The sequence below is a fragment of the Stylophora pistillata genome, chromosome 13, assembly GCF_964205215.1.
Source record: "Stylophora pistillata chromosome 13, jaStyPist1.2, whole genome shotgun sequence".
Taxonomy (NCBI): domain Eukaryota; kingdom Metazoa; phylum Cnidaria; class Anthozoa; order Scleractinia; family Pocilloporidae; genus Stylophora; species Stylophora pistillata.
Window position 1 is genome coordinate 25,141,615 of NC_142531.1, and position 15,249 is coordinate 25,156,863.

The window sequence follows — 15,249 nt, forward strand, 5'->3', positions numbered from 1 at the left end:
TTCCGTCCTGGTTCATAAAAATATGAAAGGGTCAGTATCCGAAAAATTGTACACCTACTCCTCCCCTAACCTGAGAAAAGTCAACTGATAACAACTTAGGGTTAATGCTGGGTTACGCAGTTGCTCAGATACTGACATTGATATAAATCAACGTCCACAGGTAATCCATGATTTGTTTCAAAAGGCACGAATAACAATACTCTTCTTGGTTTTAATGATTTGCAGGGCTTTGAGCCAAGAGGGACAACTTTAAGTGATCAGATTGTGACCCTGGGAAATTACGAGTACGCACTACAATTAGATCGCACTCTTTTTACGCAGATATTCAACATCTCACACCAAAGCCAACAGCGTGTAAACTCTTCACCAGAAGATAATTCGTCTTCCGTCCAGCGGCGCAGGCGTCGATCGGCACAACTGCCTCCTTGCAGTCCCTTCTCTCCCATTTTTAGAATCGACGATAACGTAATATTTGTGTTTGAGGCTTCAGACTCCAGTCAGAGCATGTTTGAGGCAAGTAAACTGAAGGCCGCCTGTTCCATAGAGAATGACATTCTGAGTTCTAGCTCTTATTCCTCACAACATTGCTCTCGAATTCTTGACACAGAACCTGGTAAAACGCGATGTTGCCCGAATCCATCTCTTGGAAATTACATTGCTCTGCTTAATAACCGCACAACATGTCAAGACATAACTGATCAGGATGTTTCAAATGTCAAGAGTTTGTTGCTTCAGTGCCACCGTTACTTTGTGAAACAAACCTTGGAGAAGGACTGTGCTATTTACAGTTGTAAGGGCGTCCCGGCTGTTTGCACTAAATACAATGCTGTGTACAACATTTTCCAGTTTATAACAGATGATGAGATGAGTCCGTCCAATGGTATGTTCTTGAGGTATACTGCATCGTTCCCAGAAATGTACCAAAATGAATATGATTATTTATACAAAGAACAGCTAAAAGACGGAGTTCCTGAGAAAGAAGGAGTAAAATTAGCATCTTTCAAGTTCAGCAACTATAAATTCGACCAATTTAGTGAGAAGCTTCTTGCTGAGGTCATATACCCTGCTCTGGCTATGATATTTGTTTTCCTTATCATGTGGTTTTTCTTGGGTTCTTTCATTCTCACTTTCACTGGTCTTTTTTGCATTATTTATGCAATTGGTCTTTCATATTTTCTTTACACAATGGTCTTCAAAATAGACTTCTTTCCTTTTCTGAATGTTACTACGCTGGTGTTTTTGGTGGGCATTGGAGCCGATGATGCGTTTGTGTACTACGACATATGGAGACAGACGCGTGCTGCTAATCCTTATGCAAACATCATGCAGCTGACATTGAAAACTCTGCGTTACGCTGCCCTCTCCATGCTTGTCACAAGCTTGACAACAGCATCAGCATTTTTCGCCGGAGTATCTTCCTCCATTACTGCCATTAGGTTGTTTGGACTGTTTGCTGGTACATCCATTTTGACAAATTACTTGCTGATGATAACATATTTCCCAGCTGTTGTTGCTTTGCACGAGAAGTGGGTGTTGAAGTACACAGATGGACACTCGAGCCTGGAGGTTGTCCCAACGGAATCAAATGATTGTGGGAAGATTGACTGGACTGAAATTGCACCTGTAGCGCAGGATATGTCAGAAAACACCACTACTAAGTTAGAAGAAAATAGTCGCGTCAAAGAAGAGGAGCGACACTTTTGTTTTCTGCAAGTCATTGATTTTCCATGTTCTTCATTAATATCAGCCACAAATTTTTTCAAAACAGCCAGCTTGAAGGTGTTTGAAGATTATTTACCTAGAGCAGTGATCAAGTTACGTTATATATGGATTGCCCTGTTAGTGTGTCTTACAGCTGGATTTCTGTGTGTTAATTTTGTTGAACCACGTTTGCGGCCACCAGATTCCAAGGATTTCCAAATGTTTGCCTCGTCGCATCCATTGGAAAGGTATTTCTTAAAATACAAAAGCTACTTTAGATTTGAACAAAAAACTCGGGGCATGTCGGTGGAAATGTTGTGGGGAATAAAACCGGAAGATAATGGTAATCACCTTAACCCAGATGATAAAGGAACTCTTCAAATGGATGAAAACTTTGATGAATCAAGTCTGTTCAGTCCATCAGGCCAAAGTTTCCTTCGTTCCTTGTGTCAGTCTATTAGAAATCAATCTTTTTTCTTGGCATTCGGCTCAGGTCGGCAGTGCCCTATCGAAACATTTATTGAAATTTGTACCTCTCCAGACACAGCGTGTTGTGGGGTCAATGCTTCTTTTCCATTTTCAGCTGATACTGTAGAGAGATGTGTGAGAAAAGCTTCAACCTCAAACGACACAGGTTTTTTGTTTGATGGACAGGAGAAAATAGTTGGTTTTCATCTGCAAATACTCACAGATCAATCATTTACCACCAGCTTTACTGCTATGGATGACTTTTGGAAGAAAGTGACATCTTGGTTTGACAAAGAAATGGCTGAAGCTCCGACAGGATTAGAGAATGGTTGGGTAGGATGCTGGAATCTAGACTTCTATGCTCTTCAGATTGGACTGTCAGAAGGAACGTACTCTTCATTGGGAATCTCTGTTGCTGTATCATTTGGAGTCATGCTGTTTACAACCCTCAACATCTTCATCAGCATCTATGCAATCATCACCATCATTGGAATTATTTCCATAACCATTGGGTGTCTTGTGCTGGCCGGCTGGCAGTTGAATATCTTAGAGTCTATTGTGGTGTCAGTGGCAGTGGGTCTGTCTATTGACTTCACAATGCATTATGGGGTGGCTTACAGACTTGCACCAGACAAAAGTCAGAGAGATAGCAGAGTGCGTTATTCATTAGTGCACATTGGATCTGCCATAACAATGGCTGCTGTTACAACATTTCTCACAGGTAGGGTGATTTTTAAGTTTGGATGATGGGAGTATTCCGATCAGGTTGGAAACTTGCCCGACTAGATAGAAAAATTCCATCACTGATTTTCGAGTTCTTTTGGGACTGTGAGTCATATATTACAAAGACTCTTAACTTTTCCGTTGAAAGACTTTACCTTAATTTCGATCGGGTTCAACAAATACTTAATCTTGATGTTGACAACTGACATTCAAAACATCTGAAATTGTCAGTTTTGATGAATTATTTTTTGCTTAAAAACCATGCAATGCCCCGGCTTATTATTAAGGCACCCTTGAGCAATAACTGATAGCTAATTTCATATTTTATGCCACTTTGTCTCCATCCAGGTTTGATGATGATGCCAGCTACAGTTTTGGCGTACTTTCAGCTGGGACAGTTCTTAATGTTAGTAATGGTCTTTAGCTGGCTTTATTCTACCTTTGGCTTCCTATCAATCTGCTCAGTAATCGGCCCAAAGAACAATTTTGGACAGTTAAGCATCACTCGCGTCTTCTGGAAGTGTGGACTTTGCAGAAGCGAACCAGTGCGCAGAATCGAAGTTCATGCGAGTAAAACCATGACTAACGAGGTTATAAACTTGAATGAGCATGTCCACGATGAGCGGCTACTAGAGAAGCATGATGACGTCACTTCCCCTTTGCCTGAAAATCCAGACTGTGTATAGTTTTCCATGCTATCAACATTGCTTGAAAAAAGCGCTTTATTTTAACTTTCACTTCAAGAATTGTCAGAAGATATTACTACAATAAGCAATTACTATCCTCAAAAAGAACTTAAAATCGCCAATTTTACATGAGATTACGAGTAAAAATTGCATCAGTTGAAAAACTTTGTACCTATTGTAAATATTTTTATCTGAGTTTTCACTTAGAAAAATGCCTGGCGGATTGTCTTCTCTGTTCAAAAGTAACGAAGAAAAATTTGATTACTCTGTTTAATGTATAACCTGCCATCAAGTAGCGACTATGGTTCAACCACATTGTCTTGTATAACTGTATCATAATACACATATTACCCGTCTCTAAGCATGCCTCGCATAGCATTACAATTTGAATCTAAAGCTTAAGGGAAAATGTCAACCATAGAATTTATCTTACATTACGCAAAAGTGCGCTATGTTAGAAATGAGGAGAAACCGTGAACCACAGATCAACAGGTAAGAGATAAAGATGCCGACTGACAGTAACGACAAAGAGAAGCCAAAGAAGGAAATGTCGCGAAGTTAAGTGAGGCAAAAGGGGACAAGGTACTTTTAATTATTATTAGGCCAGAATCAAAAAGAAATTGTCTACAGGGATAATCAAGAACCATAAAGTTTACTGCTCAGCGAAGCAAAGTGGCTCATGTTGAAGGATTGTACCCACACACCACAGGCTTACACAACAATAAAACCATCGGGACGTTCAACCTCCCCTTCCTCGAGAGAACCTCGTGAGTTCTTTCCATAAAGGTTCAACTACCAAACCTGTGAAAAGACCTAAAAATCTTCTGTTGTTCAGATGCCAAGAAAAAAAGGAAAAGAAAAACCACTGGACTGCATCATCTATATCAACAATCTAAATACTAGGAACGCAACCCCACCCGAACTTCCCTCGTTTTTTTCACTTCGCTGCTACTTTTGCACTGTTTACTATCGTATTCCTTTTTACCAAGTGAACGCCTTCAACAGGCTAGAAGATAAACGAAAAGACTGCTTTGCAGGCTAATCTTCATTCACTTCCTTTCCCTTGAATTCTGTATTTTTTTCAGGGGGTGCAAGGTGTTTCGAGTTTCCCAATAGGCAACTGCCAGGAAAGGCGGACAAAAAAACTGTTCTCACTACGTCTATTCTATTTTGTACGCAAAATAATTACATAAGAAAGTTTTGTTGTAGAGAGGAATGCTAGGTCTAAACGACTTCTTGTCTCTCAATTGGTTGCCACTACAAGAGCGAAGACAACCGAACTCACTTGAATTAGTTCACAAAGTTTTGAATGGCCCCTTTGGCCCAAGTGTTTGCACCTAAATATGCATAACCCATCTAAGGACTTAGGATCCACCAATGGTACTCAAATAGAAAACCAACCAGTAACAAATGCTTTCCAAGATCATGCTGCTACTCTCTTATACTGTCATAGCATCTTTAACATCTCCTTCTTAACAAAACTTAGGCCACCAGATCATGTTAACTTTTTCAGTTTGCACCTCGAATTCCTTCTGCTATTATTTGTTAGCGGATCTTGGTTAGGACAAAGTAAAGTATGAAGTCCATCATATAGCATAAATTGTAGTACACAGTACATAGTAGGGTCTTCAACAGCTCCTTTTTCATCATTTTTCTCTCTTTCCAATTGCTTTTATATTATTTTAGTTGGTTTAGTTCTATGTTGTAGAAATGTTACCAATAAACTATGTCGCGTTCCCGATGCCGCAGACACGTGGTGTTGTGCAGCGGAGTTCGCCAGTATAACCACAGTGTTGAACTTTAGACAAGTAGCAGCATCAAACTCTTTATTCACTTAAGCTGGCAGTCTTTGTACAGCACAGGCGGTAAAAACTATAGAACGAATACATGAAGGTTCGATATAAGGAAAACCGAAAGACTATGAAACTAGAAATGATAAAAATGAGGAATATTACAAGCGTAACTTACATCGGATCTTGACTCCGGGGTAGAGAACTCCTAAACTCCGTTCGGCTCCGAAATGGTTTCACTACAATGACTTTTCGCAACTGAACTACTAGCTAATAGAAGGCGAATTTAGTTCTTACACTTTGACGTAGGGGAAATAGAAATGAACAGTGCTTTGTGTAGCTAGCTTCGAGCGGATATTCGCTAGTCACGGAATAGAAATCAAACAGCACGCTAACAAATTTAATAGAAAGTCATTGAAAGTTTCTTAGTGTCTTTGTGCTAAAAACGGAAGAGTTACATAAGTAAAAAAGATTAGAGTTCGTATCCGTAAACGTGACAAACTAATATTTTTAATTATTATTATTATTTGCACGATATAAAACAAGCTAACTTCATCAGTGATTACAACTATCCTAAATCATAAGTTCTACATCAGATAAAATTGAAAAATTGAATAGTTTTCGGCTAAATATACACATTTAATTGACACAGACAGGTTTTCAACAGATAATAAAATGGTAACATATGTACTGTCTATTAACTATCAGACTGTCATGAGGTTTCTTGTGCATCACATACTGGAGTTACACTCAAATATTTTTTCTTCACTCAAAGGACTGAAAAGCGTTTCAAAAGATGAGTAGGAAATATTGCAAAGACAGCTTAGGTGTATAATGATACACTTTGATGTCTGGTGTGCAATCCCACTTTTTGATAAATATTTGAATTGAAGGGAGATAACAATCTAACAGGATTTTGGATTGTATTCATAGCCATCTAAGGTGGAAGAGATTATTGATGTCATTATTGGGTGTTATCCCCCTCAAATAATGATCATAAGATTATTGATCTTCCCTTCTGTGTTGATCACAAAAAGTCTTGACAAATTAGCAAAAAACTCTACACCATGTGACAACAATGCTTTTGATTTTTTCCTAACTGTGAAATGACTTTTTTTTAGTTTTGGAGCATTATATGGTGTTCTCCAACCTCCACGTCTAGTCATTTGTTCACTCGTTCCCTTTCACTCTCATCCAAGTTTGCTGTGTTGATACATGCCCCAGTAAGCTGAATCACGCTGATGGATTGCTTCAGTATGCATATGGGAAGAGTCAACCACGCTAGAGCTTTCCACAGGCCAAATGTGGTGCCAGCAACTGACACTACAACAAAAAGTAATCATATCTCTCAGTTGGTATGTGCAGGCCATACTTCAGTGCATGGACACCATTATGATTGCTCATATATCTTTCAGTTCTCCTTTCTATGTCATTGATCACGTGTTGAAATAGGAGCCATTTCAACTTCCGGTCTTTGAATTGAGTGAATTTTGCACTTTAACACCGAGGATTTTAACCGAATGAAAGGTTTTAGGGAACTTTTTCTACTTCCAGTAGTTGTTTTGGCAAAAGATCTACATCTTAAGTAAATGGTAAAATTTGGTGGAGAGTATCCCTTTGATATTAAATCTCTATTCTTGTACCCCTTGGTTCAAATAGAGGGGATCTTACCATTTTCTGAGTCTATACCGTAAGCTATGGAATCTCATTTTTCTGCATGGATTTACGTCCAGCATGGTCTGCACTTGAATGAAAGATCCAAGTGGAAAACTTGGTCCATAACTTAGAGTACAGCCCTCAAACTTGGTTCAGATAAGAGACATTGATAAATACAAGAACAGACTTAACCTGCTTTTTCATTAACATAAACATTTGGTGATAATCTCGAAATCTGTCATTTCACTGCGTTAAGTTTAAAACATAGCATGTTGTCTTGAAACACAATTGTATCTGCACAGGAGTAATAAAAGCTTGTACTTACAGACTGGCCCATTTGTAAAGTGAACCAAATACAACATGCAGAAAAACAGTTCATTTCCTGCACACATGATAAACAGTACTACCTGCAGAGTAAATTAGTACATAATGCCTGAGTTAAAGAACTGGGCCCAGTTGTTCGAAGATCAATTAGCGCTAACCCAGGATTAAATTTTAATCCAGGTTTCTATATTTCTCTGTTCAAAAGCCATTTTAAGATAATTTTCCCAATTCTTCTTAGAGCATTCAGTCATCAAATTGTAAACAAATGGAATTAAAGTAAATTTTATTTTAAAGCTTTCAGATCTGCAATTAAATTTCCCGGTAACCCTGGGTTATCTTAACCCGCCTTTGAACAACCCGGCCCTGAAAATTAGAGAAGTCATCAATTAAGTGAGTTTCTCACTGGTTTCCTGCAGATAAGAGGCAGCAGCTCCTCACAGCTGAACTTGTTACTGGTCTCCCTGTGACAGCTATGTGTTCAGATCTTAACCTTTTACACCATAAAATAATATAGATATTCTCCATTCCGTTCTGCACTTAATTCCTGAGGTGCTATAAAGGAGAATTTGTTTAATAATTGAGAGCTTCAGTTGGTGATAATTTCCTTTACTCATGAACTAACCATGTGTTTTAGGAATGATATTGTAAGGAGAAATAAGATACAAATCAGTTTTGGGGGTTAAAGGGTTGGCGACATACATGGGACCTGTATTAACAGCTTTTTTGATATTGACTTGCCCTGTAAGTTCTCAACAGATGTACGAATGTCAACATACCCTTGAATGATAATAAATCCTTAGGAAAAAGTTGCTTGACAAATCTATTTTCTTGTGACTAGCTCCTCCTTTAAATAGTGAACTGAAGATTGAGAAAGAAAGAAAGAAAAATTATTACATTTTTAGACAATGACTGCTCATGAAAAACAACACAACTATGAGTAAAACCCAACATTCATCAATAGTGTGACAATAGTCAATGAATAATTGATCGATTACTAATAGTCAGATTGAAAAAATAACTTTTTTACCTTTGCACATGAATCCAATGACTGGCAATATCCAAACATATCAACATTTGGAAAACAAATGTGAACTTTGGATAAAACACTGACAACATTACAAGAAGTGCTGTGGTAACACATCTATGGAAAAGGTAATGAGAACTGGCTCTGTCAGATACTTGATAGTTATCTTGGCTAAAGATCTTTTTTATTAATTCTCCCTACTGTCTGCTATACATTTCTTATAATGTAAGTGTGGAGAAATTGGTATTGGATCAACTAATAATTCTCTAATTGATATTTTTCTCAATTCTTATCACTTGTTTGCTTGACATGGTATTGACAATTTGTAAGGAGAAAATCTGTCTTGGTCACTCACTGGTGTTAAAGGGTTAAAGCATCTTCTCAAATCTCTCTTTATTAGCATTTAATTTCAAGAATAATTAATGAGAGGGTACTTAACCTATCTGTGAGCATATCTAACATGGCACCAAACTTTGTACCTAAGAAGTTAAGAAAAATGAAGGATGAATAGCTTGTAATGGAAAGATCTTCACATTATAGTCATATGTGAGTTATATCAAACCATCTAAGACAAAAGCATCTCTCTATTATAGAGAATTATAACCCACCGATTAATTTTGGTGCAATTTTATTGGTTACTTTATGTCACGTGGTGCAAAATCACAGGACAGTTATCATGCAATAACCCCCGTCCGCATCGATATTTGTCCAATTTTTCTGTGAAAAAGAAACATAGTCAACACAAGAGTTTCAACTTTTCCATTCACCTATTTACATGGAAGGAAACCAAACTCTTTTTTTTGCCTGCTTGCTTGCGTCAATCACGCACATTTGCTATAAGATCACCACTGGCTTTTTTACTGTGTTTATGTGCAGTTTATTTGCAATGTGAAAACTAATGGGAGGGTTATAAAATAAAAAAACCCCATTCTGGCTTGCTGGTATGTCGGCTGATAATGTCCTTGGCTGAGAGATTGTCCTCAAATATTCATTTTTCGGACAATCTCTCAGCTGCGGACATTATCAGCCGACATACCAGCTGCCCGAAGGGGTTTATTTACTAAATATTATCATGCTGCTCACAAAGAGGAGAAACAGTTCCATACAAACTTGAAACCCAAAAGAAAATATCTGATTGCATTTGGAATACTAGCCAAAGTTCAATCCCAGGGGGGGAGGAAGGTGAAGTTCCCAAATTCTACTCACTGGGACCCTGATTTAGGGTGCCATGGATTTTGCTGAAAGATAAGTCCAACAAAGGGACTGGCAAAGTAAACAAATGGACAAACTGTTGCAACCTGCCCTCCAACTATACAAGATGAAAGCTTTAGAAATATTCCATGACTTAAGATTTTGTTTGAAATTAATACAATAATGTTGCAGCTGCATATTATTAATAGTGGAGTGATCAAATTTTCTTGTTTGAGTTGAACAAACAAAGAACCATGTATTCAAAACATTTGAATGCTACAATATTTGTAACATTTCTAGAATAGGATATTTCAAATTGTCCTTATCTCGTAATGGAATATTTATATTTGAGAGCTTGCCTGTTATGTACCCTCCCCAAAAATACATGTGTATCCCCCCTCAAGAAGGGTGAGACACACTGGACAGAATAAAGAGTGAGGTGCATGTAATTTGCACAAAGGGGTAAGCTACTTTGGAAAACAACATTGATCCTTGATCACGATGCATTCTGCCCTTCTGTAAATGACGTTGAGAAGAGGTTTCCTTGGAATTTATCCTGGTTACGCAAATTAAATATAAGACTGTGTGACGCATTACAAAATTTAAAATATCCTGGCGATGGAAAATAAAACCTCGTAATAATCGAACTCACTTTGATTAAAGTATCGTGCTGCATGCCCATCAAATGCGTCCAGCAAGCCACTAAGAAGATACATGGATACCGCCATAAAACAGTCCGTCGGCATGAAATAGAAGGACAAGATAGCTAACACAATCCGTGCATAACCTGTCAGATCATTAAAGTACCATTTGTTGTTTGAAATCTCTGAGACTAACAACGGTTATTGAACAATAGTATTGAAAGCCTGAAAGAAACATGCCATTTCTACGGAAAAACAGCTGTTGCAAGTTGGAAAACAAGGTAAAATGTGGAAGGAAAAAAATTACTCACCTATGATATTAGGAATAAATAGAAATACGTTTCCAGCCATTGTTCGCGAGGGAGAAATCTAAAATATAGGCTTCCTAGAAGCGAACCATTAGCTTTAACAAGCTCGCTTTAGAACGTTTTCAGTCTGTTATTGAGTTCCTCTCAGGGGTGAGGTAGTCCAAGGCGGGAGTGCAGTCTGATTTCAGTTCGTTGTTATCGATCAAATAACTCCTTTTAACAAATCCAGAATTTCATTTCCCTGTCTCATTCAGTAAAGAAAAGAACTTTTAGTGTTTATGAGATTTCGGTCACAAAAAACGAAAAACAACAAAAAAAGATAAGCACAACCTTATAGGGGAGGGATCAGGTTAGATTGACGATGTGGGAGTCACCTTAGCAGCCTCGGCCGTAAGGCCTGGGAACGAAACAAAACGACACGTCGAGTGTCTTTCATTAAGCTGAGGTGGAAAATTTTGCGCAATAAATTATTTCTGTACTGAGTTCTATTCTACTGATTTGTGAAATACTTTAACACAATATGGAATACGACGATGAAAACCATTACGAACAAAAACGCCGCAGACAGATCCGTGTTTGGACCGATGGTTGCTTCGACATGGTTCACTTTGGTCACGCTAACGCGCTTCGACAAGCGAAAGCAATGGGCGATGTTCTTCTGGTAGGCGTTCACTCTGATGCAGAAATCACCTTACATAAAGGACCGCCAGTTTTTACCCAGGAAGAAAGGTATAAGATGGTTCGAGCGATCAAGTGGGTCGATGAAGTGGTTATGGGCGCTCCATATGTAACTACGGTGGAAACTCTCGACAAGTACAACTGCGATTTCTGTGTTCATGGTGATGACATCACCTTGAGTGCAGATGGAAAGGATACTTATGAAGAAGTAAAGACTGCAGGCCGATATAAAGAGTGCAAGCGAACAGCTGGGGTATCAACGACAAATCTTGTCGGAAGGATGCTTCTTATGACTAAGGAACACTTTGATAGGGCGCCATCGCCAATAGGAAATTTGGACCCTACTCAGGTCAGTAGGGCCAGTTCTGGTCCATCCGCCAAGAGCCCCTGGACATGTGTATCCCATTTTTTGCCCACTTCTCAGAGGATCGTCCAATTCTCAGATGGTAAGGAGCCTAACCCTGGGGACAAAATAGTTTATGCTGCTGGAGCATTCGACCTCTTCCATATTGGTTTGCTGGATTTCCTTGAAGCTGCCAAGAATGAAGGTGACTATCTCATAGTTGGCCTTCACACAGATCAGGTTGTCAACCGTTACAAGGGAAGTAACTATCCTATCATGAGTCTACATCAAAGAGTGCTTAGTGTCCTGGCCTGTCGTTATGTTGATCAGGTGATCATTGGTGCACCCTATAAAGTAACTACTGAGTTGCTGGAACAATTCAAGGTACTACATTCTTTACATAATTTTTGTAGTGTTATGAAAGATCTACAGCTGTTCTTGAATTTTTTTGAACATATTATTAATTGTGATACTACTAATAATTATGTTCATTCTTGAAGTTGATATTTTGTGCATTTCTTGGTGAGCATAGCCTTTGGCACTTAACCCTTCATACCCAAACATCATTAGGGATATTCCCTATACTGCTGTCTATACATTCCATTATTCTCCTGACTCTAATGTGTGATTCAGGGAAGGGGTGTGTGGGGGGGGGGGGGTAATAATAATTTTGTTGGGAGAAATTTGATGCTAATCTCTCTTAGAAGTCAAAGGGTTCCTGTGGAACATGTACCAATAAGCAAAGTTCTTACTTTTGCTATTCCTCATTTAGGTGGACCTGGTCGTTCATGGCAAAACAAATGTAATGGAGGAGGTAGATGGTACAGATCCATACGAAATTCCCAAACAAAGTGGAATTTTCAAAGTCCTCAGTAGTGGCTGCTCTCTCACAACAGCTGACATTGTTGACAGAATAATTAAACACAGGTTTGTAGCTATCCATTGCTGTACAACATTTTAATAACTTCTATAGTGATATGACTTTTTCTCAGTAAGCTAAATTTTCTCAAAGTCATTCACTGTGGTAGTATTGTCTCATCAGCTGCTATGTACATGATGTTTGAAGATTACAACTTTTTCTCCCAGCTCACCTTTTGCAGGTTGACATATGCATAGTTCAGTAAATTATTGTGACAACTTGATCTTGGCTACCTGGATATTTTCACTGAACCAACTGAAAAGAGGAGATGCTCTATCCCCTCACCTCCCCACCCCAATGCATCAGCTGACTATCCCTCACCTCCCCCCCAATGCATCAGCTGACTATCTGATACCAATCTCTCCCATCAAACTGAGAGTTGCTGGAAGAGACAAGCACAATCTAGAATTAAAAATAAAAGTAAATCAAACAAAATGCAACCACTTCATGAGAAAAAATCCAATTGTTTTTATTTGAGATAGGTTGAATTGTTTTCCCCTCTTTTATTGTAACCCTTTAATTCCCAATATTTGATTGTTAACTCATCCCTGTAGCTGCTATACATTTCCTTGTATGTTAGTTACAAGAATTTGGTGTTAGATCATGGTAAACACTTCTACTTTTAAGGTTTGAGCATTCTCAGGACTTGTTTGCTGGATTTTGTATAGACATTACAGAGAGAAGTTACTTGTTAACCCATTAATAGACGCAGCTTTTGTGAAAAACTGAGTTTTGAAGCTAGTCGAGCAGATCTGGTATCACTGTTGTGGTTTTAAAAGCTCGAACTTACCACAAACCCATTGACAGCTTGTACACTCAATGGCCTTTCGATCCAAATGCAAAATGGCGGCCTGAAAATCTTGGGCATGCACAGAAAGGAAAATTTCGAGATGGTTTTTGGTTTGAAAAGTAATGCCCCACTTGCAACTTTTACTTTTCTCTCTTTCTCCTGCCCTTTTTTCCCCTTTCCTTGCCTGAAGTTTCTCCTCACTTGCTGGAAATTTAGTAGGCTTCATTTTGGTGTGGAGATTTTTTAGGAAACTACTCATTATTTTCAAACCACATGCTCAGAAAGGTAGGTGGGTAATGGAACAAGATTTTCGTGCAGATTTTCAGGTCAAAGTTACATGGTTTCTTGGCTATTTCTCCAATCTCCTTCACTCAATTGCGCACATTCTGGTATCATTTGTAAGATATTTTCAACCTGTTCAAGTACATGCTCAAAGTCGTGCTCCAGGGTTAAAAGTGATGACGTCACAAGATGTAGAAAGGGTGTGGGTCCACATGGGCGCTTATGGGCGCACTGGACGGCAATAGGTTAATCAATTCTGGGAGGTAAAGGGTTCAAATATCCAAGCTCAAGTTAAATTTATGGAAGACAGGAGGGTTGGCTATTTTCCTTCAAGCTGTACATGTAGATTGTGACCAATACAGGCCTGATAATTATTGGTACAAAATGTATGCAGCCATATATGTTATTTAATAATTGTTTGATGCATGTTTCTTTAGAATGCTGTATGAAGAAAGGAACAAAAAGAAAGAAAAGAAAGAAGCTGATGTTTTTGCTGCCATGGAACGGAGAAAGTCACAAAACCAGGAGAAGTCTGGTTGAACTACAAACTGAACTGTTGGTAGTTAGTTGTTCAATGGATTTTTACATAGGTTTTAGTTAAAATGAAAATTGTTTGCATGTGCATAACTATGTCTGTTTGTAAAAATAGCTAGTCAATTTCTATGTTAATTAACATGAACATTTACTTTAAGTTTTCATTTTATAATTCATAGAGGTGACTTATTCTGGGCTTATTTTGATTGTGTTAGGTCCTTCATAAAAGGAAGTAACTACTTTTGTATAATCAACATCTTACCTCCACTTGTAATGCAATTAAAAACCACAAATTGGCATTATAAACAAACAATTAATTGCTATGTAGTAACCAACCTTTGTGATGGATTTTATTTTAATGTACTGATTATTTCTCTCAGCCACCTACAAATTAAGCTGTTTCAGGCCCTGAGTCAGTGAGAGGGAGGACACAGCTATTTTCAGGGGGACTGTCTCTCCTTCCCCCTCATGCCCATTCTCTGTTTTGCCTGTCTCCGCTTACAGAGAGTATTGCACCACCTCTTTACAAGTTGCAAATGTATTAAGAACTAATCGCATTCCCCGTACAGGAGTTTTCTTGAATAGTATTACATACATGAAACTCGGAAAGGTATCAAGACAAAGGACACTCTTGCACTCATACTTAGTTAGGTGTTAGAAAAGTGGCATTTTTTGTTAGTGGTAGCACGATGTTCTGCATAACTGCCTCCAAATTTTTGTTCAGTGGACTGTTAAGTGATTGGAGTGCAGTCAGTGCTGATTTTTGAAGACTGGGTTTTTGGGGGACATTAATTTTACTTGAACTGAGTCATTGAAGAATAGTTGTGTGCTATACACTACTGGAGACTGACCAAATACCCTAATACATTCATGCGGTGCCATATATTTTAACAGAATAGAGATAGTAGAATATAGATTATACTTGTGATTATATCCACTGCCCTTACTAGTTGTTTAAATGATTTTGGCATTTAATTTAGTGGCTACCAGTGTAACTAAAGTTGGTTGTTCTTCTCACTTTCCTCTTTACGCAAACGTTTTAAAAATTGAAATAAAAATTGGTGCCACTGGAACGTTGTTGTGCAAGTGACTGTGTTGTGGGTAGGAACTTTAATGCAATTCATAAAACCACACTAAACAGTAAGTTGGTGGCACTTTTCCAATGAAATGTGGTTGTTTTTAACAGGCAAA

At 38.3% G+C, this 15,249-nt stretch overlaps 3 protein-coding genes across 4 annotated transcripts in view; 2 read left to right on the plus strand and 1 right to left on the minus strand.

The window, feature by feature from the left end:
• Window positions 1–3,939, plus strand: part of LOC111326168 (protein dispatched homolog 1) — a 10,115-nt gene extending 6,176 nt beyond the window's left edge. The window contains exons 5-6 of the mRNA XM_022930106.2: window positions 226–2,890; window positions 3,241–3,939. Of these exons, the coding sequence (XP_022785841.1) occupies window positions 226–2,890; window positions 3,241–3,578 (3,003 nt within the window). The 3' untranslated portion in view covers window positions 3,579–3,939. The remainder of the gene's footprint in view (window positions 1–225; window positions 2,891–3,240) is intronic.
• Window positions 3,940–5,387: 1,448 nt separating this feature from the next.
• LOC111326144 (CDP-diacylglycerol--inositol 3-phosphatidyltransferase) lies at window positions 5,388–10,914 on the minus strand. 2 transcript variants are annotated; one of them, XM_088742814.1, is made up of 8 exons: window positions 10,516–10,914; window positions 10,216–10,350; window positions 9,579–9,635; window positions 8,812–8,851; window positions 8,376–8,489; window positions 8,125–8,206; window positions 7,350–7,431; window positions 5,388–6,691 (listed from the first exon to the last, which is right to left on the minus strand). In XM_088742814.1, exons 1-8 carry the CDS (start codon window positions 10,553–10,555, stop codon window positions 6,531–6,533), a joined length of 711 nt encoding a protein of 236 aa, XP_088598940.1. In that variant the 5' UTR covers window positions 10,556–10,914; the 3' UTR covers window positions 5,388–6,530. The 2 variants fall into 2 exon arrangements, with proteins under 2 accessions (XP_088598940.1, XP_022785816.1); XM_022930081.2 differs by lacking the exon at window positions 9,579–9,635.
• Window positions 10,913–15,131, plus strand: LOC111326143 (ethanolamine-phosphate cytidylyltransferase). Its single transcript, XM_022930080.2, has 3 exons — window positions 10,913–11,917; window positions 12,306–12,460; window positions 13,962–15,131. Exons 1-3 carry the CDS (start codon window positions 11,033–11,035, stop codon window positions 14,062–14,064), a joined length of 1,143 nt encoding a protein of 380 aa, XP_022785815.1. The 5' UTR covers window positions 10,913–11,032; the 3' UTR covers window positions 14,065–15,131.
• The last annotated feature ends 118 nt before the right edge of the window (window positions 15,132–15,249 follow it).